At 39.0% G+C, this 27,914-nt stretch overlaps 3 protein-coding genes across 5 annotated transcripts; 2 read left to right on the top strand and 1 right to left on the bottom strand.

The window, feature by feature from the left end:
- Nucleotides 1-150: 150 nt before the first annotated feature.
- Nucleotides 151-3,871, bottom strand: LOC311052678 (solute carrier family 22 member 7-like; the record flags this gene model as incomplete). Its single annotated transcript, XM_084067772.1, has 10 exons — nucleotides 151-223; nucleotides 635-841; nucleotides 956-1,064; nucleotides 1,235-1,449; nucleotides 1,694-1,803; nucleotides 1,977-2,100; nucleotides 2,220-2,388; nucleotides 2,496-2,650; nucleotides 3,150-3,253; nucleotides 3,497-3,871. 10 exons carry the CDS (start codon nucleotides 3,869-3,871, stop codon nucleotides 193-195), a joined length of 1,599 nt encoding a protein of 532 aa, XP_083923898.1. The 3' UTR covers nucleotides 151-192.
- Nucleotides 3,872-10,081: 6,210 nt separating this feature from the next.
- On the top strand, nucleotides 10,082-15,797 carry synpo2b (synaptopodin 2b; the record flags this gene model as incomplete). The annotated part of the gene is made up of 2 exons (XM_084070624.1): nucleotides 10,082-10,757; nucleotides 12,035-15,797. The coding sequence occupies 2 exons, from the start codon at nucleotides 10,082-10,084 to the stop codon at nucleotides 14,323-14,325; spliced, it is 2,967 nt and encodes a 988-aa protein (XP_083926750.1). The 3' UTR covers nucleotides 14,326-15,797.
- Nucleotides 15,798-19,667: 3,870 nt separating this feature from the next.
- myoz2b (myozenin 2b) lies at nucleotides 19,668-27,506 on the top strand. 3 transcript variants are annotated; one of them, XM_084068018.1, is made up of 6 exons: nucleotides 19,668-19,912; nucleotides 20,998-21,105; nucleotides 23,179-23,348; nucleotides 24,069-24,180; nucleotides 24,970-25,123; nucleotides 25,838-27,506. In XM_084068018.1, the coding sequence occupies exons 2-6, from the start codon at nucleotides 21,033-21,035 to the stop codon at nucleotides 26,061-26,063; spliced, it is 735 nt and encodes a 244-aa protein (XP_083924144.1). In that variant the 5' UTR covers nucleotides 19,668-19,912; nucleotides 20,998-21,032; the 3' UTR covers nucleotides 26,064-27,506. The 3 variants fall into 3 exon arrangements, with proteins under 3 accessions (XP_083924144.1, XP_083924143.1, XP_083924145.1); XM_084068017.1 differs by having other exon boundaries at nucleotides 20,998-21,114; XM_084068019.1 differs by lacking the exon at nucleotides 20,998-21,105 and having other exon boundaries at nucleotides 19,669-19,912.
- The last annotated feature ends 408 nt before the right edge of the window (nucleotides 27,507-27,914 follow it).

Below are 27,914 nucleotides of genomic sequence, written 5' to 3'. Positions count from 1 at the left end.
CCATAATAAATCTTCACAAAACCATATCAACTTTACTTTGCAATGTACATGAGTCACTAGACAATTTCATGAACAAATAAACAATGAATAACTAACATATGACAAAAGTATTTTACTCAGTTGGTAAAGCTACTGTACAAATTGGGATGGATTTAACTTCAACACCATCCTTTTCATTCGTTTTTGGAGTGGTTATGTCCATTCCTTTTCATTGGTTTGTGATCTGTAATGTGGAAAAGTTTTCAATGTCATTTTATTCTGCATTCAGCATTTTATTCTGCATTCAGCAGAATAATGGTAAATGTAAGCTGGTAAAATAAATCAGTTGAAATCATTTACAGTGCTGTAAGTCTCCATACATGGGCATGTTATGTCTGACGTCCACCATCCACCCACAAGGCAATTTTTATTTAGGATTGTAAGTGACTGATTACAAACCTTTTTTCCCTTTCTTAAAATAACCATGGATTAGGGTCATTGGGTAATAATTGTCTATCCTGTTAACCAATTATTGTGCCCCTCAAACTCAACCATATTCTTGTAGAGGCCATGAAGTTAAGTGGTTCACTTAAATTCAGCCAATTCATTGAAATATAAATTTCGTTAAATAAACTTTTTACAAACAAAAACATACCTTGGCTGTTCAATATCCTCGATGAACTCTGGTAGACGTCTATTGAGTGTTTCAGGCAAGAGTGTGGCAACTATACCAGATCCAACTGCCGTCATGCAATAAATCACAGCAGGCAGGGGCAGCCACACATCGTCCAATAGGGCAATGAGCGGGGCAATGGATACACCAAGCCGTGCCACAAATGAGGTGTAGCCTAGACCATTCTGCCTGAATAATCAAACATCCCACATTAATTCATACTTGTGCAAGGTGATAAAACACAGGTGGTAATTATTACACCATGTGCTCAAGTTTGCTTTCATGGCTTTATTGCTGACTAACCGGACTACTGTAGGGTAGAGTTCAGTTGTGTACAGAAACATGATAGTAAAAGATGCTTCTGATAGGCCTTTACCAAGGACAGCCACAGTGGTGCGAATTACGCCCATATCTGAAGGAAGACATGCAAGCATATAATTCATTTTGCAGTGTATACTTGTGTCTCAGGTTTCTTTATTTATTATTCAGACCACACCATTGTGCAAACATTACAGACATTACAATACAAGAAACATTATTAAATCTATATTTGAATTTGAATATTTGATCAAATCATATTACCTTTTGGAACAAACAGGTTAATGAAAAGACAGGCTCCAGTTAGTAGCAATGCCCCAGCCTCACCAGGTTTCCTGCCAAACTTGTTCAGGAAGTAATAGACACAAACCTTTCCTGGAATTTCGATGGTGGCAAATACAAGCTGTGTAAGGTATGGGTTTAACCCAAACCCAGTTACATTCAGACTTATCCCATAATATGTAAATGCTACTCCATACCTGGAAAGTGGAGAAGACAGTTTCTGTGAATGAAAACTTGCATCATGTATTATTTGCTAGGAGCATTCAACCAATACAAATAACAGGGAAAGACAGGGTCTTGGATTGGCTAATGGCAAATGCATATCAATTAAGTCTCAATAAATATAGCCACATGATTCTGACAGTATTTTGACTCTTTCATCAGGGGCTCTGATCATGACAATCAGACAATATTATCCCGCTATATGGCATTGGTACTTACCATACTATCCCTGAACATATGGCAAGTTTCCTCATATTTGGAGTTCTCACAAGATCCAGAAATGTGTACTTTTTATCACCTCTTGCAACACTCTCGGAATCTAAAAGTGTCTGAATAAACGGGGAAAAAATGAATTGTTAATACATTTTATATAGCGCTTTTCGGAGTACTCAAAGTTGCTTTACAAAACAGCAACAAAATAAAAACAACACAACACTTCACACACAACACTTCTTGTAAAAGGCAATATTGGAACACTGAATTGAATGTCTACTGTATTTACCCTTGGTGTGATGGTATCCATACATTTGGATTTGTTGTTCATTTTGGCACATTTCATGAGGTAAACATGAGCAGGTTCGACCTTGCCATTAGCAAGGAGCCACCTTGCAGACTCGGGAAGCCACCTGAAATGTCATCATTGAAGTGTCTGGTGAATATAGCACCTTATCAACCTCTTGTAATGGGATACAGCATTTATACTGTAAATAAAATGTCTTATGAAGTATGACATAAAATATCATACCACCAAGCAACAATGGACACTATCAAGGGTGAAGTTGCTGCCAGTATAAGCATCCTCCATTCATTTACAAAGTAGGCCATTCCAGCAAGAATCCAGTTACCAAGTGTCCAGTCTAGACTTACAATCACCCCAGCAAAGGTTCTGTGTTCAATGCCAAACCATTCGACAGCTGCAGAAACAAAAAAGCAACCCAGAGTGTGGGGTTTTCTAGGAATTAATCTAAAATGAAAGATATATAGTTTTTTCCTCATCAAACAGATTTCAATGAATACTCACATAGAACAATAGAGATAATGCTTATCCCTGCCAGTGTCATTCCATTCAAAAATCTCATTATGGCAAACATGATATATGATGTGGATAATGAACTTATAACTGCAACCACCAATGATGACACATAAGATACCAATAGTGTCCTCCTTCGACCATATCTAGACAAAGAAAGAACATGATAGAGTGATTTTAGAGTGATGTGGTTAACACTTAAAGGGATAGTTCACCCAAAACATTTCTTATTTTCTATCAATTACACACCCCATGAAGCCTTGAATTCATGGAGATTCTTTTTTTTTTGTCGCATTCCTAAGCCAATAATTTGATTACCGGCGGAAAGATGCTAATGTCTCCGGTACAAGACTCAAAGTTGACACTTTGAGTCTCAAAGTTGACACTTTGAGTCTCCTACCGGAGCCGCCGCCAGTCATCAAATTATTGGGGTTGGAATGCGTCAAAAACAAAAACATCTCCATGAATTCAAGTCTCCATGGGGTGAGTAATCGATAGAAAAAAAGTCATTTTGAGGGTGTACTATCCCTTTAAATGTGGGTTGCTAATTGATTGCAAATGAATTGTTACTAAGTTGTTAATTATTTAGTGTATTAAAATAATTTAGTTACAGTGGTTACTACATATTTGTAATAACTAGCATACCTATCACTGAGAAATCCAAATATAGGAGCTCCACACATAACTCCAATGAAGAATATAGTGGCTGTTGCTCGGTTCATCCATTTACTGCTGCACACAAGGTCCCACTTCAAATCATTGACAAAAATAAAACATTTTTGCACATATTTTTTAAAAGACATCTTTAGTAGATTGGTGGAGCTCTTTTGCTCTCTGCAAAAGGATTAAGATTCATGTCACTGGTTACAGTATCTCCCTTGTCAAGCAGTACTCCCACATTTATATAAAAATTAATGCAACATTTGTCTCTATAAGATCATTTTATCTGTGATCATAGGACACCTGAATCACCCTTATTGAAACACACTTACCTCTGTAGCCAATGTAGATTTAAAGGTTGTGTTGTCATACACCCATCCAGTCTGACACACAGTTAGTGTGACATTAGTATAGTTGGAGACGGACAGAAACTCATACTGAGGTTCTGTAAACATCTCACAGGAGCTTGGAATCCCATCCTGAACTGGAACCCCAACAGCAACCCTCTGTTCCTGGGTCAGATTCCTAAAGACACCGGCATCATCCAGACTGCTGAGGTCACAGTGGTGAGAGGGAATAGCCGCTATGAAGTTATTCAATAAAAAGTGACATGGCAAAGTAATTCGAGAGAAGCTCTGAATCAAGATAATCATGATTTGGAATTTCCCAAATCCATTAATGTCTGAAAGTATATTGTCAAACTTCATCTTCCAAAACTTCCAGAGCTAGCAGGGGAATTGTTCAACAACTTCTGAGTTGGCTTCCCTACTTTATGCTGATTGTGTGTTACAGAGATTGACTGAGTAGGAGGTTCCTCTAGAGACAGAGACCATGTTTTTATGCTGTAGTGTTTAACCTCAACTGGAAAACACAAAATCAGCCTGTCATGGCACAGCCCATGCCCATCCACACACAATCAAGGAACTTGCACACACACCACACAGCTGATTCAAATGACTAATTGTAATCATCAGCTGGATTCAAAGTGACAGTTCAACAGTGTTGTGTTGCATATTTCCTCTATTACATTTTAAAGTAAAATGTCATAGATGTCACAATGACTAAGAGTTTTAAATATGTTCATGTTATATGCTTATTTATTGACACTATGGGGAACTGTGGGTCACCTGTCTCTCCTCTGTTAATTGGAAGGTGCCAAGCACTGAAGAGGAGGAGGGGTGTTTGTTCATGTTTGTATTATGTTTTGTCTTATTTAATAATTTGCGAATGTATTGGGCCTGTACAATATAGTTGAATCAGTTTGGAAATTCTTATGATTAAGAGTAAAATCTAGATGGAAAGTGGGGTCCACGCGCATAGGGTGGATTCTTTTTTTCGCCACCTGGTTTTTCTTCATCCTTGAAGTGTGTATTTCAAGATTCTGCCAGGTAACAGGCTGAAATGATGTCCCATGGGGTTCATTTTTAACCTTTTATTACACATATCCTGAACCCAAACCTGAAAATGGAAGAAATAGAAAAGAGCATAACTTTTGAAGGAAACAACCAGAGACAAATACAATTAAAATAAATCTCATACAATTTGGAATAAAGGAATAAAGTGGTTATTTTTAAGATTCAAGCATATCTTGACTTTATTACACTGTTAGAAACAATACACAAGATGTACTCAATAAAATTGAGACAACTATTTACATTAAGTAAATCTAATTGACTTGGAATTAAGTAAATATAACTCATATTAGATCATTTATTGTAATGCATAGATTCAAATTAGATTCGAAACTAACTAAATTAATTCACCCAAGCAAAACTATTGATTTCATACTAATCGAAAATATTGAATTAATACTTTTTTTTAAAATTAATTCACAATTCAGTGCAAATATAGGTCAAAATTCTATATTATTATTAATATTATTTTCTATTCTCTTTAGTCATTTTATTGTTTCTTTTGCAATATGTCTTAATGCGCTTCATGTTTTGTATAAAGCACATTTTGATTCACCTTTTGTTAAACCGCACAATATGGAGACACATTTACTTCCCAATGTTAACCATTATGTTATATCAACAGGAAAGTTCATCTCAGATCAGCCATTCTGTATAGGTTAATGTTTATTTTTCCTTGGCACTGAAGCTTTTTTCTGTTGGGTGTGAGATGCGATGGTTACAAACATACTTTCTGCCCATGATATCTGGTCACAAATAAGATGTAAATAATATATCACATAACCTATTATGTCTGTCTGTACTGTTTTATTCATCCATGACTCCTCTCTCACATTATCTCTGCAAGACATGGATTCCAACTCAGACCGGTCCATGTATGGGCAACCTGTCAAAGAGAACAAGGTATTATGGGCTTACCTCATCTGTTTACTCATAATAATATCTAATTTCACATTTGGTATCAGCCAACGGGGCAGTTGGCTCAGGGGTAGAGTGACCGGTAGAGCGGCCGGATGGGAATCGCAAGGTTCCCAGTTTGATCCCAGGCTCCCCCAGGGTTAGTGTCGAAGTGTCCTTGAGCAAGACGCTGAACCCCTAATTGCTCCCGATGTGCAGGTTGGTCAGGTGCCTTGCATGGTTTCCTCCGCCATCGTTATATGAATGTGTGTGTGAATGGGTGAATGTAATGCACAATCTATGTAAAGCGCTTTGGATAAAAGCGCTATATAAATGCACCATTTACCATTTAAGTAAATCAATAGTTACAAAATCTGGAAAAACTGAAACTTGCCTTATCTTCAATCTTACCACTTTGCAGGATCATAAATCAATACGTAAATAAGACCATACATACATGGGAATACATCAATGTCCCCAGTTAACAACTGTACTACCGTACTTTAACCTGAAATTTCAAACTTGAAACTTGTATATAAAACTATATTTAAATTATTCCAACTAAATTAGACAGGAAGATTATGGCTCATCCTACAAATAGCAGCACCAGCCTTAATCTTTTCCCTCCTAATATGAAATACATGAGCGAGACCACTCTTCAAGTAGGTGGGTACTTAACCTGGACAACTCTGTTAGAAAAAGAAATTCTGAGATTCAGTCAAGAATATCCATGCAGTCAGACATTAAGTCATTACAATTGAGACACCAGACAGAGACTGACAAGGCTAGTTTTGGGCAATCATTTCTACTTTTGAATGTATCATCAGGATTAAAAACGTAATCGATGCTGATATGCAGTAATAGTTACAGATCAAGTGGAAGCAGGGCTTAAATATTTCAATGTTTGATACAGGCTTCTTGTGCACTGATTCTTCAATGAAGGTAAGCCATATTCCATTGTTTAATTGACACTATAAGGACTTAAACAATTCACATGAAAGGAAAGCACTATTATTCGATTTACTTGGATTTTTACTAATGAAGTCATCTGTGGGCTTTGGCATATATCTTTATAAGAACAGTAGTGAGGAAAAGTAATGGGCAACTGCAATAATATCCCCGTAATGCAGTTATGCTTTGTCTTTTTGTTTACACTTTACAGCACACCTTATTTTACAGCCTACATCTCTACAGGAGTTGCTCAATATATTCTAGAATTGAAAACATATGAATACACAATATTACAGCCTATGGCTAATATTGGATTCACATGTTATTTTTGTATGTTATCTTATAATTTGTTTAAAAGGTATTCAAAACATTCCTAGATACTTAGTTCTGCTCAGTGGAAAACATGACATTCCATGTCTAACGTGGAAACAGCTAATCTTCCAAAGTATATCAAGTCACAGGGTCGCACCCCAGACAAAGAGATCACCCGCCTGCCGTACTGTCATTTCCATGGCAATGAGGTAACTGTGTAAGTTATTGCCTTACTAGGAATCAGAAGGTTCTGGCTGCGACAGAGTGTGGAGCTGTGTTCCAACCGTCTCTACATTCAAGTGATTTATTGACAATCATTTACCTGCGTGACACATGACGATACAAGTTCTGGATGAGTTGTCAGGCAGAATTCACAGAGCTTACAGTCAAATCAATGATGTGTTTTGTTCCTTGCCAACTTTATATCTCTGTGAGAGTGTTTTCCCACACTGGCAAACCTGAAGAATAAGTTAAGGGCCAGGAAGCCAGAAAATGACATGAGACTCTGTCCTTGTCCACCACAATAGACAGAATCTGTGGAACACAGAAGCCCTAATCTTAGCCTTATCTCCATCCACCACTCAACAGTGGTCCCCAGGTTGAGTCGTCGTTAGGCTGGTGGTTCCTGGTAGCCTAGCTCCAGCCCCTGAATGTCTAGTGCATTGGTTCTCAAAGTGGGGTCCTTGGCGGGGTACCAGGGGGTCCTCAGCGAAACTAGTTAATATGGCATCACAATCATTAACCACGTTAACCATATTTCATACTTTGGCTATTCAAAAATAGCAGATCTACAAGCTCATAGGGCGGCACAGTGAACAATCAGTTGAAAACCTCTGTTCAAGAAGAAGGCAATTGGAGATAATATTGTGCTATAGCCAATCTACAAGCTCACACGCTTGTAGATCTGCTTTTGTTACAAATGTATTAACTTTATATACAGTTGATTACATTTCAATAATAATGTGTGATTGTCACAAAATCACAAGGCACACCTGGCCTTGTCTCAGGGCACACCAGAGTAATTGAGCACACTGTTTAGGAACCACTGGCCTAGAAAACACAATAACAAACAGTGGTGGAAAGTAACTAAGAACATTTACTCAAGTACTGTACTTAAGTACAATTTTCAGGTACTTTTACTTCTACTTTTACTTCTACTCCACTACATCTCAAAGGCAAATATTGTACTTTTACTCCACTACAATTATTTGAAAACTTTAGTTAGTTACTTTGTAGATTTAGATTATTATTACAAAACATACCTTAATGCCTTCAGCCCTATTTTCAGAATTTGAATTTTAGACATATAACTTGTGAAACGGGACACACAGATTTGAATGAGTACTTTTACTTTTGGTACTTTAAGTATATTTTGATTACCTAACTTTTGCTTGTAACATAGTATTTCTGCATTGCAGTATTGATACTTTTACCTAAGTACACAATTTGAGTACTTTTTCCACCACTGTGTTTGACCTTAATTTACACCATTCAAATATAAACTAGAAGGTTGGCACTGTCAACACATAATGCAATTGTCAATATAAACCACTTCCACCTGAGATTTGACTGATTATATTTTTTAACTAGGGATTTTGACCTTGACATTTGACCTTTTCTGTTTCAAATATCTTTATTATGAAGCACAGGATAACGCTTACTTCACCCTTTCAGAAAGGAGAGTATATACAGTAAGGGCTTCCAAATCATCAAAAATGTCTGAAGTTTATCTCTGTCTGTCTGTCTGTCTGTCTGTCTGTCTGTCTGTCTGTCTGTCTGTCTGACTGACTGACTGACTGACTGTCTGTCTGTCTGTCTGTCTGTCTGTCTGTAATGTCTCTGTCTGTCTGTCTGTCTGTCTGTCTGTCTGTCTGTCTGTCTGCCTGTCTGCCTGTCTGTCTGTCTGTCTGTCTGTCTGGTTATTCTGTAATTTAATTGGATGAAAATTAGTCAATCATGTCTTTCCCTAAAATGGGATTAAACAATGTTTCTCTGATGAAAAGGTAACACACACAGAATTTCAGAAATAATGTCAGTCTGTAATGCTAATATATGGCTCCATCACCTGGTAGATATTGGAACTTCATGTGTGGGTGAATATTAGACTTGGGATTTTAGTGTCCCCTTTTGTCCTCCAAATCGCTCACTAGTAGGCCTATACAGGTAAGGATTCTGCTGTCAGAGTAATGTAGCTCTCTACAGTATCATTATGTGACCTAAACCCAAATATATTTATGAAAGAGACAAAACACAGTGAACATTTCATTTTGTTATGCAGTATGTCTTTGGTATTATGCTGCAGTTTTCCAGAACCTGCAAGATCAGGATGGATCTGTATAACAATCAGTACAGGAATTAAGTTGTCTGTTTTACTGAAGTATTATTATTCTGTCCTCATCTAAATACGTCTAACTCCCCTTGACAAGGATTCTAGGTATAACTACATATCAAATTCAATTATACAGATTTTAGCTGGAAATCTATGTTTGAGTTAATAACAACCAGAAGACAGAACCAGGACTTAAGTGAGGAAGGTCAAAGAAAGGAACGGAAGAGAGGAAGTAAGAGATCAAGTGGCTCAATATAATAAAGCATAGTCCATTTCAAATGTAGTACTTAAATGGAAATGTTGACACAAATTGATAGTCATAGGAGTGATTGAGGAGGACAGAAGAGCACTTTACATATATAGCAGTGTGGAAAAGAGCCACCAAATTGTTTTTGTTATGCTGTTAGATGTGAATGCTGTATGCCTTGGTGATGCTGCATACCATTCCATTTAGAGTGATGAAAGTCCAGCTGAATTTGCCAAGACAGCCTGCTACACTTCCTATTGGGGACAGGAATTTATTCAATCAATAACACAGTTGCTACAAATGCTACTGTTTGTACAACTTGTTTAATGCTCCTGTCAGCACACTAAAACAAACTATGCAGCATGCCTTTGTAATACTTTGTGATTTTGCAGTTATTCGATTTTTGCTAAAAGTGTCATGTTTATGCTGGTTGAGTCCTGTAAAATCATTAAACCTGTGTAATTCATATCTTTTTATAGGGTATGGTTAAGCTTGGGTTATACTTAGTTGCGTGTGGGTGTCGTGCTGAAAATAGTGGATCCAAAATCTCACAACCCGCCACAGCGTGACGCCTTATGAGCTTGTAAATCTTCTATTTTCATTGCACAACACTGGTGTGCAACTAAGTTCAAATCAGACTTTAGAGTGAGTTAGTTAGTTACAGTTATCTACATAATGTGTGCAAAAGTGTTAACTCATTTGGCTTTGTCTCAATAAAGGTCATTTATGAGGCACCCAGGACCTTGTGACAGCCCATAGAGTATTGGAGATGGAACGTGAGGCAGAAGACCCAGTGAACAATGGTCACCTGGTGACTTGCTCAGATTCAGATAGCTCCAAAGAACTGTGTGTGACAGAGTCCCCATCGCAATCGCACTATATGGGAAGTGAGAGTGATGCAGAATATCCCGCTGACCCACAGCCCACTGATATCCAAGAAAGTTATCCAGAGTCCCCAAAATGTCTTCAGTCACAAAGTCGGGAGCAGCAGGCCCTTTCTGAACAAATTGGGGGTCAGGAAGATGATTCTTACCAGGAAATGGATAACATTCATAACATTGAGTCTCCTGACTTCAACACCATGAAAACAACACTGTCCTCGCACTCTGCACGTTCCAACCAAGAGCCAATAAGCTCAGGCCGGGTGTCACGCATACAGTCTGCCTCCTCTCCCTCCTCTGATGGCTGTGGTGACGTGACCCCGGCCTTGACCCTGACCCCAGAACATCGTCAGGGTGACAGCAGGAGGCAGGGCCCTTGCACTGGGGCGAGGGCCAAGGAGAACTGGACGCTTGACTCTCCAGAGGAAGGAGGGTACAGTGAAGCACCTCCTGCTCCTATCTCCTCTGGAATTTCAAGCGCGGGTGCTGAGCAGGCAGAGAAGTGGAACTCGGAGTCTGACACAGATCTGTGCAGACCTGAGAGGCGCAGGGCAAGACGAGCACGTAAGTAGTTATATCCTCTAACCTAATGTGTTCGATTGGAGTGTACGTATGTAGCCAGAAGCTGTGTGCTATTCAATGACAGCTATAGTTTTTCACTGTCCAGTTATTGTCTGATTTGTTTGCCTGCTTTATGTACAAACTTTAAATATTTAATGTCTCCTCTACAGCATTGCAATTTATAAGCTGGCAAATTGGAAGATTATTATAGGAAGGTGTGTAGATACTGTACGGATTAGGGGAGCTATTGAGTAAATAATTAGTGCAAAGGACTGTGGGTGCTGGTTATTTTCATACCATAATATGGGGTCTGTTTGAAGAGGACTTACTGGGTGACTTCCCCCATGAGCTTTGATAGTCAGTGGGATAAGAATAAAATATGACCATGCCTATGATGAGGCTGGCAGAAATGCATTTGACAGACACCAGCATGTGTCCCCCTGGTCTGTCACCCGATCCCTTTTCCACCCCTAAGACTTGACTGCAATGGAAAGTTAGCTGTTCACTTGCCTCATGGAACCCCCCTTAAGTTAGCTGTAAGTAAATATGATGCTTTTATTAGTGCACTTGCATCAGCAAGTATACTTTCAAAAATGTATTTTACTGTAGTAGTTCACTATAGCTCGCTTACCATTTAAAATGTTTCTATGTTATTATTATTATTTAATAACAATAACAATAACATGGAAACATAATATATATTATTATCATTACTATTATTATTATTATTACATGATGGTATACATGTATTTTACATCCAGAACTGAAGGGACAATAACAGGTCTAAATGATCTTTTCCTTGACTAATACAGCACCTCAGATGTTCTGTGCCATAGATATATAGGGTAGCCATTTTGTGTTGGTTCACTTCTACCATAAACTGCCATGCCTATGTGGAAAGTATTATATTATCTAATAACTGGGTTTGAAGAAAGCACTAACTACATTAACTACCTACTGTAAGAACATTGAAGGACACACATTTATATAATCTGTATCACATTAGTATCAACATTTATAACATATTTACATTTATTTTGATTGTAGCTTATGTGTGTTCTAGATGATCTGTGTTCTAGAGCTGATTATTTGTAAGTAAGTAAGTAAGTAAGTAAGTAAGTAAGTAAGTAAGTAAGTATTTTAGTCATGTTTTAATTACTCTTCCTTTGTCTCTGTCTCTGTCTCTCTCTCTGTCTCTCTCTCTCTCTCTCTCTGTCTCTCTCTCTCTCTCTCTCTCTCTCTCTCTCTCTCTCTCTCTCTCTCTCTCTCTCCTCACTCAGGTCACATCGTAAGTGAATCAGAGAAACACATCAAAGAGACCAAGTCTAAATGTAAGCGCATTGCTCTGACTCTGACTGATGCACCAAACCCTCAAAATAAAGGTGCCTTGCTGTTTAACAAACGTCGTCAAAGGGTCAAGAAGTTCACACTTGTTAGCTACGGAACGCATGAGAGCAGTCCTGACAGCGAAGACCAAACAGAGGAAGACGCTGAGGAAGTCAGATCGACCGGGTTGAACTGTGTGGCAACTAGTGATTCTGAGCCAGAAGAGGAGCACTCTGTTCATCCCCAAGAGCACATTTTTGATTTGAATTGGGAAGACCGTGAAGAAATGGAGGGACTGACGGAGACAACAGGGAAAGGTGTAATGATGTTTGCCAAGCGTCGTCAAAGGATGGATGAAATTGCAATAGAGAACGAGGAGCTGAGACGTAAAGGCTTACCTGTGGATGGGATTATGCCTGAATATAGAGACATAGAGAATGCTTATAACACAGAACTGTACGTGCAATCCACTAATCAGGAGAGTCAAAACTACACAGATGAAAGTACCAAGCAAAACATTCAATACCAAGAGGATATTCAACAGATGAACCACTTATCCAATGTGCCAAGACCCCTGGTGCCAAATAGAACTGCCAAGCCCTTCCTAGGATTTCAAACTCGTGCATCTGCCCCTCTCCAACCTCCCGGTGGTGGCATTACTGGCCCAGTGACAAAGAAGCCTGAACTAAAATTCAAAGTACCTGTCCCCATTAATACAAGTCCTCAGGTCTGGTCCCCAACTGGAGACATCATAGCCTCAAGAGATGAGCGCATATCTGTGCCAGCTGTCAAGAGAGGTACCTTACCAGAGTCAAAGCGGCGAGGTACTAATAAACAGACATCAGGGTCAGTTCAAGTCTCAGATCCTTACCTACAAAACAAAGGCGATAGGAGGTCTTATATTGAGCCAGAGGAAGATTTGTTTAGTTTAGGTGCTGAGGCTTGTAATTTCATGCAACCCAGAACTGTCAAACTAAAGAACCCCCCTCCAGTTGCGCCAAAGCCTACCATCAACCAAAAATGTCCTCCTTGGTTGAAGAAGAGTCCTCCTCCTGAGCCCTGTCACCCAACAAGAAGCCCACTTTCACCACCTTCTCCCAATCCTGTGGTGCCTCACACTCATTTACAACAGCAAGAAGGAGCTCATCCCTACCTGACGGCCAACCACTGGGCACCAGTCAACTCCCCTCCCCAGTCTCAACTTCAACCAACTATGGCTAACAGGAGTCCACAGCCAGCTCGATCACCTGTGAGTATTGATGTCCTCAGTCCAACCTACAGCCCACGTCACCCATCCTCACCATCAAGGATTAAGTCATCTGTTAACTCGGGCTCATCTGGCCCACCGCAACTAGGGGACTCACACATCCACTCATTAAAGCCTGCACCTGCGTCTCCAAAGGGTCAGGCCTCTGACAGAGGTATTAGTGGGGCTGTTGATGGTCCACCTCTGAAGGGAAAAGGTGCACAGTTGTTTGCAAAGAGACAATCCCGTATGGAGAAGTTTGTTGTGACTGCTGACACAGTGCAGGCTAACAAAACCCCAGTCCGATCACCATCCCCCATCTCACTCACCTCACTCCCTAATTCTTGGAAATCTTCCCCCAATGTCCGTGCACCCCCAAATTCCTACAATCCCTTACTTGCCCCTTTCTACCCTCCATCAGCAGCTAAACAGCCCCCTTCCACAAGTCCCAAAATTAAGCCCAAAGAGATCAAAGTGAAGCCAAAAGCTCCCCCAAAGCACATCGACACTTTAGATGTGATGAGACATCAGCCATACCAGCTGGACTCCTCACTTTTTAAATATGATGCACACGCTGCGGACAAAAGTCCCAGCCCCAAATCATCTACAGCATCAATCTCTAAGGTTACTCCAACCCCTAAACCTAGTTCTGGTCATAGCAAGGCAAAAGCGTCAACAAAGTCCTCTGGGTGGGTAAGTTCCCAATATTCTTCTACCCTCCAACATGCAAAATCAGCTGAGTCTCTCTTAGTTGACAAGCAACTGGGTGAAATGCCCACTGCTACATCGGCTGCTAATCACATAAGCAAAAATCAAGCAGCAAGTGCCCAACCCACATACAATCAAGGCCCCCCAGCTTTTGAGGACAGCTTAGCATCTTTCACTCCTGCATCCCTGATTGCTAGAGGTGCGCGTCAAATGGCTCCTCAGCCCAAATTCTCTGCTAAAAAGCCAGCAGTAGTAGCAGCCAAACTGTGGAAGCCTGTTTACCTGCACTAGTCGTTGCATGATCACACTTTGATAATGCAATAATGAGATGGCAGAAATGCTGATGGCATGGATTTTAAATAAATGTGAGTAAAATTACTCTACAGGTGAATGAGTATAGGGTTTTGCACTGTCCAAAAGTACAGTAGGTCACTCTTCCAATGTGGAGAATGATATAAAGGTATATAGGCCTAATGTAGGCCTAAATATATTTCATTTGGCCTGAGTAACTCTGGATGAATGTCTAGACCACAGAAGGAAAATTTATGTGAAAGAGTAACATTTGAATAATGTATAAGCAACCGACAAAGAATTTGAGTGAAAGTATGTTTTTTTGAAGTCAACTCTGTATGGAGACAGTTTCATGTAGCTGGCAATGAGATTAGCAGGAGAATGTTATGGATGTAAGTATCAAAGGAAGAAGTTTTTTTTTTTTTTTTTTTTTTTTAATTTATAGAAATAAAATCTGCACTTTTAATCCTCTACTTTAACCACATGAACCCTAGCATCTCTATTCTGGGGCGAACATTTGGCAAAAATAGCAGATCTATAAGCTCACAACGCATTGCAACACGATGCGTTGTGAGTTTGTAGATCAATTATTTTCTAAGAGTTTTAGAGAGAAAAAAGGAGGGCCCTACTGTAGACCCCTACAGTAGTTATAGGGTTTAAGTGGTTATTAACTATAGGGAGCTGCAATAATGTTCAACACGAAAATGTGAGGCTAACTGTAAGCATACTCAGGAAGTGCTATCGTTTATTTAAAGATTTGTCTTGGTAGAGAGACTTGTCCAGGTGTTGGATCTCTACTTAAAGCTGCAATTTAGACTATTTTACTTTAATTTTATATTTCATATAGCGTCTGCCGTCTTCATTTGTGAATTCAATGACTACATATTACTGGTAATAATCAAGTTCATACCTTTCTTTTTATTCTGGCCTCTGATTTCCTAAAAGTAATTGAAAATATGATTTCCATATTTCCATCTGATTTGAGGACAACGTGAATATGATGTGTATTTCTGGCTAAATTGTATTTGTCATTTTAATGAGTGTGATTGGGGAGATATATGCACTTCTTTTTAGATGCATAACATTTGCAATTCCTTCAGTCTCATTCCAAACTTTTATGGTATCATGACAACTCAAAGAAGTAGCTTTTGTTGTGGTCGTAACTCTCACTACTCTAAATGCAATGTTTAATATGTGGATTTGTTTTCTCTTAATTGTCAGTTATGGCCAGTCATTTAATTGTGAGTAAATTCAACTGACATCATACACATCCAAACCCTAATTTAAAAACAGGTGTTCAATTGACTTTAAGGTATTCTGCTATGGATGGTGTAAATACCAACACAAAATGAATCCAAGAGAAAATCTGATTTTGCCATACTATCCTCCAGTCTGTCTTTCAGGCTTATCTTTGTCTATTGCACTTCTTGTACACTGCACAATCGCGCTATTAAATGTATCCTTTATTCTGACTTTTGTGTTTCCTCTTTTCTGCACAAACCTTTGCTGTATCTTTCTCAACTACTGTGGTCTCATTCACTAATTTCTGCACTTGTTTCACATTCTTATTGCACAACTAATACATTGCCATATTTGCTTATAGCCTTTTCCATGCCTTCTGCAATAGCACAGGCAATAAACATCATTCCCAGGATTTGGTGGATTATCAAAGAAGATATTCTAAATATTGTTGAAGGCAATCACAATCACTGGTCCAACTCTCTTATTCTTTCTGTTTGATTGGAGTGATGACCGTGTATCATAGCATGCCCACCAGGCCACTGTGTGAAAGCATGCTTTTACAATAGGAACCATGTGAAATCATACAGAAGAATGATTTTGCACATAAAACATTTATAAATGTTTGTGTTGCCCACCATAAGAATTTAATGGTTGCTGGTTAAGAAAAGCATAACAAAAATAACTGGGCACAGAACTCATTTCAATATATTTCTCATCTTTCAAAAATATATGATAAAGTTTCTCAAATGCTGAACAGGTAAGTTTTGAAATCGAGCTTATATTCATTGGCATTAGCGCCAATACAATAATGCACACTAATTAGGGCATACTGTAAGATACAAACCATTTATGAAATATGGAAATTGATTGAATCAAAATTGCATGTTCATAAGTGGTTTACACATTGTGAATTTCAACAAATACATTTTCTGTGCCTTTAAGGTTAATGCATTTATGAATAATGTTTTTAAATCATTGTAAATCTTTCCCACAAAAAAACAAATATGTATTCATACGTAGGACTTTGTGATACCAGATGGTGGCAGCAAAGGCTGCAACATTAGTGTCACATCAATCAAATAGCATGTGGATTTCTTTCAGGGATTTGACAGGAGATATTCCCTGAGCCTACCGAGAAGGCTGCATTCTGTGACCTCTCAAAGATCCATGTCCCCTGTAAGCACACCTGGATTCCAGCCATCATTTGCACCTACACAGTGGCAAACATCTTGGCAAGAAAAGACCTTCAAGCCCCCTTCACCCTGGGAGGCAGCATGCCGAAGCCCCATTGGTTCAGTTGATGGTGCCTTTACATTCCAGAGCCTCCAGTCTTCGATTGCCTCTAATGTCAAAGCTGCTAGCCAGCGGAGATCTCTGCCAGAGCCTCCACCTGAATGGAAGCGCAGGGTGTCACTTGATGTTCCCGCTGCTGGCAAAGGGCCTTATGGTGCAGCCCCAGCTTTTCGGAAGCCGTCTATAAGCATTACCTTTTCATCAGCGAAACCAGCTTTCTATGGGCCTCCCTTTAGGCCAGCCCAGCCTCTCATGTCTGCTAATAATAATGGGACATGGTACTAGTGTAACAAAGTACTCTAGCTCCCTTGCTCAAAGAATGTAATGACACCAGATAAAGTCAAACATACTTTCATGTCAATTATCATAGATATAATTGACATGAAAGTGACACATACAGTATTAGAAATGACCATGTGAGCTATGATAACCCTGCAAGACCTAAACATGCATCTGCTTCATATAGGATCCAATTGGTGTTGATGTGGACTGCATCATTGGCATGTTTTGTTTCTATATGACTATTACTTCTCAAATATGTTTTAAAATTATTATTTTTTTTAAGTCAAATCACATTTTGATTGTTAATTTGAAAAGCCAAATAGTGATGCTATGTGATGGGGGGGGGGGGGGGGGTGGAGAACCCAGAGGCCAGCTCAAAATCTTTACCATACCATCCTTACCCTCACTAAGACAATCACAGACAGACTTAGTGTATTATGTCTATTTTTGTACCTACAACCGCACGTGTGATATTTCAAATATACTTCTGATTAGGCGCAGAACATTAGAAGCCCTCATGTCGAATTGTGTTAGCTTTAGGGAAATACGTAAATATGAATATAATGTTGCGCCAAATCTTAATGAAAAGGAACAGATAAAGCGATGTGGGATTTAGGCGAAGTTGAACTGAATGTATGCAAGAGATTCGTAAGAAATGTGGAGAATGTGGAGAATGTATTTAGTAGATTTAGTTTTTTTTGTTTCTTTATTCAAGGAGATGTACAGAGTTGTACAAAGTTACAACATCACTGACACTCCTTGTTGTTTTGGCCATTTGGTTATAGGCAGTGTGAACGCAGGGTCACCCTGCGTTTTAACAGCGGGCAACTCTCGGCGATGCCGGGCGATATCGCCCAAAAAGATAAAGGAAATCCATCTTTCATCGCCCCCCCGCCCACTTCGCCCGATCGCCGGTTCTCATAGACTTTGATTATATTTTTGGACGACGTCGCCCAGAGTTGCCCGCTGTTAAAACGTACCGTCAGAGTCGGTCCGTGGACTGTTTTCTTAAAAGTGGGAAGTGTTTTGGAGATGATTCTTAATGTTTGATGTATCAATGATATTTTACTACTATAAAAATATATTGTTTATTATATTCACCAGATTTTTTTCCTGCAGTGGTAGCCATTATAGATGTCATAATTGTACTGCGTTGGCACTATAGGTTAAATTTTTAATTGTATAGTACTGTCTCACTTGTAGTTGCTACAGTAGGTTATTTTTGGTACCTTCTGGTCATCTGGTGACAGATAATTGCACAGAACCAACTTCCTACAAGGAAGTCACAGAGCTTTTGTATTATGTTGCACACTCTCCGTAGAAACTATAGGACTTATATCTCTCTTGAAGTGACTGTTATCTGAAAGTAAGAAACATGACTATTTTTCCAATTCACCAGGCACAACTTAACATAGAGATGGACTGTTACTTTGATTATATGAAATATTACTGTATTGCACTTTATAAACAGTGTGAAATAAAATAAATAAATACTACAATAGTATAAAATGCTTATATTTCACCTTCATCTGAAATTGTCTTTCTGTCACAGTTGATCTGGAATTGATTCCTTCTTCTAAGGTAATGTTCATGAAATGTTGGCATTTCAAGTTGCCGCAAGCCTAGTCTCACTAAGCAGATCCATGCTCCATGCTGCATTAGTGCTGTCCCTCGAGCCTGGTGGTGTTAGATGAGCATACATGTATGGGTTGTGTACTGTACAGTATATGTTTAGGGAATGGGGGTTGCATGCATTATAGCATGGGTCTTCAACAGGGGCTCAGAGTTACTAAAGGGGGCCGCCAAATCTTTGAGTGATGGGATTATTCTTTTTTGTTTGTTTGTTTTCACATTAACCACTTGAACCCTATGATCCCTATTCAGGGGGGAACATTCGCTGGAAAAAAGCAGATCTACAAGCTGTGAGATAGTAGATCGGCTAATTTCGGCAAAGAGGATTGGTGTTGAGGAAGGAAGAACAGACAAAGTCAAAGGTCAAGTTTGCCAAACAATTTTATGAAGCTATATGGAATCTAAGAAAAGGTTTTCATAGATTTACATTTTATACAATATGTAGTAGGGGTCCCGCCCTGCTTCATGTCTCTCTCAGCTAGGGGGTTTACTTCCTTGGTCTGAAACATGTTGAAGACACCTGCATTATAGAATAAAGGGATTTGGTTTTGGTAGTAGTGCAACTTGCTTGACCACAAGGGTAAGGACCTTCATACTGTCAGAAAGCACTGTATGGCCCCAGGGACAGGGAGAGATGGATTTGCACTGCTCTCTATCAGTCCTCTGTGAATTATGTCCTTAAGTCGGTAATCGTGGGTACATTAACACAACTTAACTGGAGAGACAAACACAAGATGAGGTTATGCTCACTGTGAACGTGGCACCTCTCCGATCAGCAAAATAAAGATGACACAAGGGGCGTGTCCTCTTTGCGGATTTAAAAGGTTAGGTAAATGAATGTGTTCCTGGAGGGCTTCCCTAGCCTTTCAGCGTGCCATTGGACGTGGGTGTTGTTCATTCTCTTGGTATAGCTATCGTTGTCCATTGGCGTTTGTGAGTGGCGTTGAGTGTTTGGCAGGTTAAATTTAGACTATTGATGTAAGCTACATTCCTCTGACAACAGGCACAGAGACACTCTCACAGTTTGGCTTTAGTGTCTGGCAGTGTGAAGAGCAGGGAAGATCATACTACCTAGGTTGACCCCTGAGCCCTCCTTGCCTCCCCTCAAGGATACAGGTTACATACTAGGGACTCACAGGTAAGGACTAGCCTCATGCACCTTACATTTTGAAGTATAGAATATAAATAAGTACATCTATATACACATATATATTTTTAAACTTTCAGAGCCATGAACCACTTGAACCCCAGCATCCCTATTTTGGAGGGGACGTTCGCCAAAAATAGCTAATCTACAAGCTCACAACGCGGCACGTTGTGAAGCGCTGTGAGATTGTAGATCGACTATCTTGAAGACTAAGAATTGACTAAGAATAGAGATTTAAGTCAATTTACTGTATGCTGCACATTCATGATTATTGCTGCTTTGATAGTTCTTTGTTAGGATAAATTCCCCCTTTCAAACAAAAAAGCATTAAGCATTGAAAGGTATTTAAAGGATATGATAAAACAATAAATGTTTTGCATTCTTATTAGAATGATTAAATTAGATTAGAGTTTTCTTATGCTCAAGGGAGGGAGGCAGTGTATTTATTTTTGTTTTAACTTGAGGACGTTTATGATCACTGACAGTGATTCACTGTGCAAATTATCACTTAAAATATTGTGGGCATAAACTGATAAGGAATCTGATTATTGTTTGCAATTATACTATTTAATACTTAAGTACGTAAGACAGTATGTAATCAATGTGTCTATATATGTATCGCCTAAACTCATTATCAGCATTGTAAAATAAATGTACATTAAATTATTGGAGAAGGTAGTGTACGGGTATTGAAACGAGTTTTATAACTTGTATTGTTAACAGCTGCAACAAATTTGAAAAACAAAATCTATCCTTTATTCACAAAGAATGTTTGTCTCTGAAATAATAAATAGTCAACAAACTCTCAAATAAAGAAATCGCAATTAACATATCCCAGTGCTGAAATTGTTGTGGTATTCCTTAAAAAACAAGCAAATTAACAAAGCAAAAAAAAGTATGAACATTTCTAACAAACAGTATGCTGTATTTGCTACTGCATTGCATTTGGCAACAAGGATGAAAGGCACCAGCACCTCTCAAATAAACATTCATAGAGTTGGGAGTAAAAACTAAAGAATCCCTCAAGTTCATGTTAGACAGTTACTGTACATCCTGTGTCCTTTATCTGTTTCCAGTACTCCTGTGTTCTGCCACCTTTCCAAAAGCCACAATGTCACAATTTTGTACAATGCCGACCAGAGAGAGGAAGATGCATGCAGCAGCTATTTGCAGAGAAGTCCAAGGTACCAATGGTATGACCTAGAGCTCTGACATGAAACAATAAACATATCGCCGCTGTCGGGCAGAAACCTTGTATCTCCAAATGTCAACTTTCTTTTGTCATTTAATGCCCTACTTCATCATACAAGAGTGTCAAGCATAAGTACTGAAAATAGCTGATCTACAAGCTCACAATATGTCGCAACGTGACGCATTGTGTGCTTGTAGATCTGCTATTTTTTGCTATTTCTGAAACATTTCGTTCCATTTCCTGAAAAGTAACGGTTTCGGACATACAAGGTTTCCTCCGACACCGATGCTATGACCTAGAGCTCCCGTGTGCAACAATAAACAGAACCACAATGCTGCTGGGAACCATCCATTTTGATCTTGGTTCAAAATGTCAGGGCTATATTCACTGGCACTTGCCATAAATAAGCGATTGGGATGATTTACAACCTATGGCGACTAATCCTTTGTAGTTGTCCTTTTCAAAAGGCTATTTGTAGGTGGGCCGGGTCGACGGGGGAGTGGGTAACAGACAGAAAAGAAGGCGTGCGGGCCAACTGTGTAGCTGTTGGATATAGTGATGGTCTGTGACAGCTGTGGTACATTCCGTCTATAGTTGTTTGAGAAATATCATGGTCATCCAATGGTGATGCACCAAAGACTGTAGACAATTATTTCAATCTCATATTTAGAAGATCAAGGATCAAGGATAATGGGATATGTTGAAGTTGGTAGCAGTGTGTGTGTGTGTGTGTGTGTGTGTGTGTGTGTGTGTGTGTGTGTGTGTGTGTGTGTGTGTGTGTGTGTGTGTGTGTGTGTGTGTGTGTGTGTGTGTGTGTGTGAAACACACACACATAAGACCCTCGTGACAGAACTCCTTTTTTTCCGTGGAAATGGATACATTTGGGTGCATTTTTTGCCAAATCAACCCATATATTCACTTTTAGGATTGCACTTTACTTTATATTGTTAAAGGTAGGGTAAGTGATATTTCTGGATGTTAAAAGGTTAAAACACTATATTCTGACAGTAATCATTGCTATAGAGTGTTTGTTCAGTAACAAGGGTCTCCATTGTCTCTCCAGCTCTTTGATAAACAGAAAATACATTTTCAGGTACTGTAGGTGACAACATTTCAGCCAATCAGGAGAGAGTAGCCTACCCATTCATCAGCTTCAGTTTTATAGTGTTTTATGTGATGACACAAATAAAGTCATTTATTTGTGTCATCACATCCAATTTCACTTGTTTAATCTGTATCCTGTATGAGTTCTCTCTCCTGATTGGATGAAATTGGTATCCTGACCTGAAAATGCATTTTCTGTTTAGTAAAGAGCTGGAGAGACATGGAGACCCCTGTTACTGAACAGAAGTATAGAGCTATAGAGCTATACTTAACACGTATTTTAACCAAAGAAAATCACTTACCCTACCTTTAACTTCATGAATATTAAACGTGATGGGCAAACTTCTTATGAATTTGGTTTGGGAGTGCATGGTGGCTCAGCCAGTTGGTCCACAGACTCAGTGGTGGACAAAGTACTCAACCCCAGTACTTGAGTCAAAGTATAGATACTGTATTCCTGGTCAAATATTACTCAACTAAAAGTAGAAGTTGCTACTGGAGTACTGGAGTACTGAGCTTGTAGATCTGCTATTTTCATCATCCAAAAATACAAATACTCAAGTAGTACAGATACTGAAAAGATTTACTTAAATACAGTAAATGTACTTAGTTACTATCCGCCACCGCACAGACAATGTGCCCCTTGTAAGCCACGAGGACCTGGGTTCATTTCCAAGTCTCTGTCATTGTCGACCCCCTCTATGCCTTTGGTTCTCCTATCTAAGAAATAAAGGCAAAAAAAAAATATATATATATATATATATATTGGGGTTTGTGATGCTGAATGAGAAATGTTGTCATGCATATATTTCCATGGTGCTGTTACAAAAAGGTTTACTATCTATGTATTATGCGAATAATACTCACCTCTTTCTTTGGTGCACCCAAAGGATCTTTTCATAACACACTGGAGGAAGGATTTAAACTATTAAGTACATTTTTTACCCCTTTTGTCTGCCAGGGGACGCTGTAATGGATTTGGGAAAGAAGCTCAGTACTCCAAAAGACATCATGCTTGAGGAGTTGTCATTGCTCTCCAACAGAGGTTCCCGTCTTTTCAAAATGCGCCAGAGAAGATCTGAGAAATACACATTTGAAAGTATTCAAAATGAGGCAAATGCACAGCTCAATGTAAGTCATGTTTGGTTGTATTCTACGTCATTCAAATCAATAAAATGTGTTATACAGACCATGATATGAATATATTTATAGTTGTAATTGGCAGAACTTTCATCTATTAATGTTTGGATGTGTAAATATCCTAATATTGAATACTATCTAATGTCACCTATTGACATCATAATTATTATTATTTTATGTGCAGGTGTGTTGACTGCATGGAATATTGTCCTCATATTACATATTAATCATTGGAAAATTATGCTCTTGGAAAAAGTGTTAGAACACATCATAAGATAGGAGGAGACCTGCCTAATGCCCTCACACTCTTATACTCATGCAGTGAGAGGCTGTCCAGGCACTTTGCTACATAGTTCCTCTCTTGCTTATCAGTATGTGTGCGTGTGTGTGTGTGTGTGTGTGTGTGTGTGTGTGTGTGTGTGTGTGTGTGTGTGTGTGTGTGTGTGTGTGTGTGTGTGTGTGTGTGTGTGTGTGTGTGTGTGTGTGTGTGTGTGTGTGTGCGTGTGTGCGTGTGTGCGTGTCTGCGTGTGTGCGTGTGTGCGTGCGTGCGTGCGTGCGTGCGTGCGTGCGTGCGTGTGTCCATGAATGTTTGCACATGTTGCATACATGCATGTAAGAAGTAGAGGGGATAATTAGAAAGGCCATATAATTGACTAATTTAAGAAAATGATTTTGAAACATATATTTAAGAACCCCACACCTGTTTTGCAGAATGAAGTATTAACTGAGAATGCAGAAAATGTTGAAATTAAGGAGGATGATGGAAAAACACCCCCCAACACACCAGCCTCTGGAAACACTAATCCAGATGGTAGTGCCTCAGGTACATATGCTATATGCTATATAACTTATAAAAGATATTTAGCTTTTAAAATGTATTTGTATATTATTACGCATTATTACTTTATTACTTATCATACTTATTACTAATTATAGTATTCTTGCAGCGGTTCAATTGTACATCACGTTCTGCTCTGTGATGTCAATGAAAACCAGCCTTGCTACTGTCCACTTAAATAAAAGCTGGCGGTTATATAATGCTCTCATGTTAATTATAAATAACAGGTGTTGTCATACAGTCATGAGAACTTATATTAGCTCATGGCAGCTGACATATCACTGGGATGATGCAAAGCATTTTCCATCTAATTGGCAATGATACAGTATGACTACTTTCTTATGCTAGCAAGTGTATGGCTTGTCAAACATTCAAAGAAATAGTTGACAAACATCTGCTTTCCATCCTGTTCAGAGTTACTGTATCTGTTATACTGTATAGTCACTAGGGGATCCCAGGAGATGTTCTTGCTGAGTCCCCTTACACATCCTATGATGAGCACACTCTTAGAGTATGCTCTATTTTAAGATTTCAGATAGTAATGACGGACAAATTAGCCAGTCTGTGTTAACTGTTCTCCAGTTGCTGTTCAGTAATAGTTCAGTAAGCGTTTCCCACCAATAGGTTATACTGTCAGTTTGTTTGATATTTTGAAATACCATATTTATAAGGCGATTATTTTTGCTCTGATGTATAGTATTCTGTATACTATACATCACCCGCGTAAGATCAAAATGGTCGCCTTGTTAATATGGCCAATATTGTCTTTTCAAGATGCGTCTGCTGAGAAGCTGAACACTGTGACCAAGATCTACTCCCCATGGGAGCAGGCTATCATAAGTGACCCCGCCCTGGCTGAAACTCTGAAAGTTGGAATGGCTGAGCCTGAGCCTAAAGCAGAGGTTCCTGACTATAAATGCTTTAACAGGTGAGACTATTGGCTGCAGCTATTTTGTTACTTTGTTTAACCACTTGAACCCTATACTTCAGATGACGTGGCCCCCCAGGGGTCCATACTTGGTTCTCCTTGTTTTTTCCTATACACTATAAATCTCTTCGCCGAGAATAGACAATCTAGAAGCTCACAAAGGGTCACAACGTTTTGTGAGGTTGTGGATCGGCTATTGTTGCCAAATGTTCACCTATAATGACGTGGGTTGCCAGGGTTCATGTGGTTAAACATAGATACAAGATATGTATTGGCATATGCACAGTAAAACAACAGGTGTTTACACCACACAATGAAATTCTTACTTTGCCTTTGTCTGCTAGAAAAACAGTATCACTAAATATAAATATAATCATCAAAAATAGACTGAATAAAGAGAGCAGAGCAGCAGTCCTGAGTGTCCCAAAGTGTGAATTATTTGCATTATTATTCCCATGATATTACATAAAATATTACAACAATAAAAACAGTTCAAAAGTGTCCAATGCAGCATAGCTACAGTAATGATACACAATATTCAAAGTGACATTTAAACGTTATAAAGTAGCAAAATACGTTCAGTAATAGGTGTGTGTGGTGTGTGGTGTGTGGTGTGCGGTGTGCGGTGTGCGGTGTGTGGTGTGTGTGTATGCGCGTGGGTGCACGTGCGTTAGTGTGTGAGGACTGCATTCACACGGTTCATGTCATTATCAGGGTTGCCACGCCATTTGGTGGTTTTGACAAAACTCCTCGAGGAATCACATTCAAACTCCCTGAGGTGGACCTGAGTCCCCCTAAGTACCCAGAACTCCAGGACCCAGGTTCGAAGCGGCCCACCTTCAACCGGACGGCCTTGGGATGGATATCTGATGGAAAAACTCTTATTCTACCCACTGTATCCCTGGAGCCTGTGGCGATCCCTGAGTCGGATGATCTCTAGATTAACAGGATGGAACCTGTGGTTATAACCTATTGGTACGGTCCCTGCGACTACACAGAGGTCATATACTAGTCCAGATTCAATTTGTACTTGGTTCCGACTGATCTTATAAATTCATTCAGTCTGATAGGACGATAGCACAACCTACCCAAAGGCCACAGTATTTATTTAGTTTTGATCTAATCTGATATTGTGTCACTTGCAATGAACAATAAGTATCAATGTGGGCTTTTGTGCTTAAACTGGTGCATTTCCTGTATCTTTGCTCAACGATAACCTGTGTGTTGCTATTCAAAGAACATTGTGTGGGGTAGGGACAATAGAATGTGAGCAACATTCAGAGATAGGATTGTTCAGGATGGTTCCAAAGATAGTAAAACTAACAGAAATATTTGTAAGGCACTGATCAGTGTGTAAATACAGAATGTGCATGATTTCATCATGACATGATTTGAGAGACAGTTCACTACTTACAATGTGATTCTATTGTATATTTACAACATATATAAGGGGGGGATTATAGGTTGACTGCCTCACCGTTGACACAGTATTAAGGATACCAGATTAAAGTCTATTTAATATTATAAAATAATATAAGACAAAATAAGACACAATTCTAATAATTATACAATTCTAAGTAAGTATAGGCTACAGTTGAACCCAGATTCCACATCTCATGACACTGGTTACATAATAAGGCAGGTAAAACAGAATAAGGTGGGTTCATAATGATATTCTCAAAGTGGCAGAATTCAAATGTCTTGATGCAATCAAGAAAAAACGAGGCCGATAACAAAGTATTAGCCTAGATTAGGGATCATGGAAATGGCCAGTGAATTTTTCATTATTCTCAAGAAAGGAGTAGTGTTTTGTTTGTTTTTTTATGAAGAAAATAAAATGTATTATGTCACCTCACATTTCTGGACCATAAAAAAAGCATTGGTCATTTGGAAAAGGAGTCGGGTAATGGATTTATTTACTCTACTGTACATCTTGTTTAACTAATGCCCAAATAATTTGTTTTACGGGGACAAGCGAAAATAGCAGATGTACACGCTCACAACACAACACAATACAACACGTTGTGAGATTGTTGATCAGAAACATTTTTAACAATTATATTTCTTTTTTAATTATTTGAATTTTGGGGGATTTTGAAAATGTTGAGCACCAGAAAGTGCTTAGAGAGACTAAACAATACCAATCTGGCAGGGGTTGGGGATTCTCCCAAAGACGGAGTCCAAAAAAGACTCATATCTGTGATGCGGTGTACTAGATACGGCATGGAACTGTTTCATTCACAATGAGTAGGTAAGTAATGTTATGGACACACTATGTTGGTGGACTCCAATAGGAATGGTTTGATATTCTTTTGCTCTTTTTCATGGTTGTACAAGCTGTGACCCCCGCTCTCACCCCTCCCAAAAATAAAAACATAAATAGAACATAAATCTCCTCTCGTCTTTGATGACTGATGGCACTGTCACTACAGTCACTGTAGTGACATGGCATGATCTGTCTTGATCATGACATAATACAATAAACAAGGGAAATTACAACATAGTGTTTCAAAATAAGGCAGCTTTCCTCCTCCACTGCAGCACCATGTCCAGCTATCTCATCTCTTTTCTATCAAAAGTCTTCACAGTTCATACTCCTTGCAGCGGCTAAAGAGAGACAAACTTTTACTATAACTGTCCGGCTGTTTGATTTTTATGTCAGTGAGAGACAGACAAAAGGCAATATTTTGATCCCAGATTATCTCTTAAAACTAGTTGCTGGATTGCCATGCACCTGCATGCTGCCTGGAGAATGAAAGCTACGGGTTGTGGTGACCCCATGGCCTTTACT

The sequence above is a fragment of the Gymnoscopelus microlampas genome (assembly GCF_963454915.1).
Source record: "Gymnoscopelus microlampas genome assembly, chromosome: 2".
NCBI classification, from domain to species: domain Eukaryota; kingdom Metazoa; phylum Chordata; class Actinopteri; order Myctophiformes; family Myctophidae; genus Gymnoscopelus; species Gymnoscopelus microlampas.
This window is presented reverse-complemented; position numbering and strand designations above follow the sequence as displayed.

What these genes read in the sequence shown, in the direction of transcription:
- myoz2b (XM_084068017.1), top strand. Translation starts at nt 21,033, where the DNA reads ATGTCACAATTTTGTACAATGCCGACCAGAGAGAGGAAGATGCATGCA. An exon ending in AGGCAAATGCACAGCTCAAT is followed by an intron (nt 23,349 to 24,068) that starts GTAAGTCATGTT and finishes CCTGTTTTGCAG; the next exon opens with AATGAAGTATTAACTGAGAA. An exon ending in GACTATAAATGCTTTAACAG is followed by an intron (nt 25,124 to 25,837) that starts GTGAGACTATTG and finishes TGTCATTATCAG; the next exon opens with GGTTGCCACGCCATTTGGTG.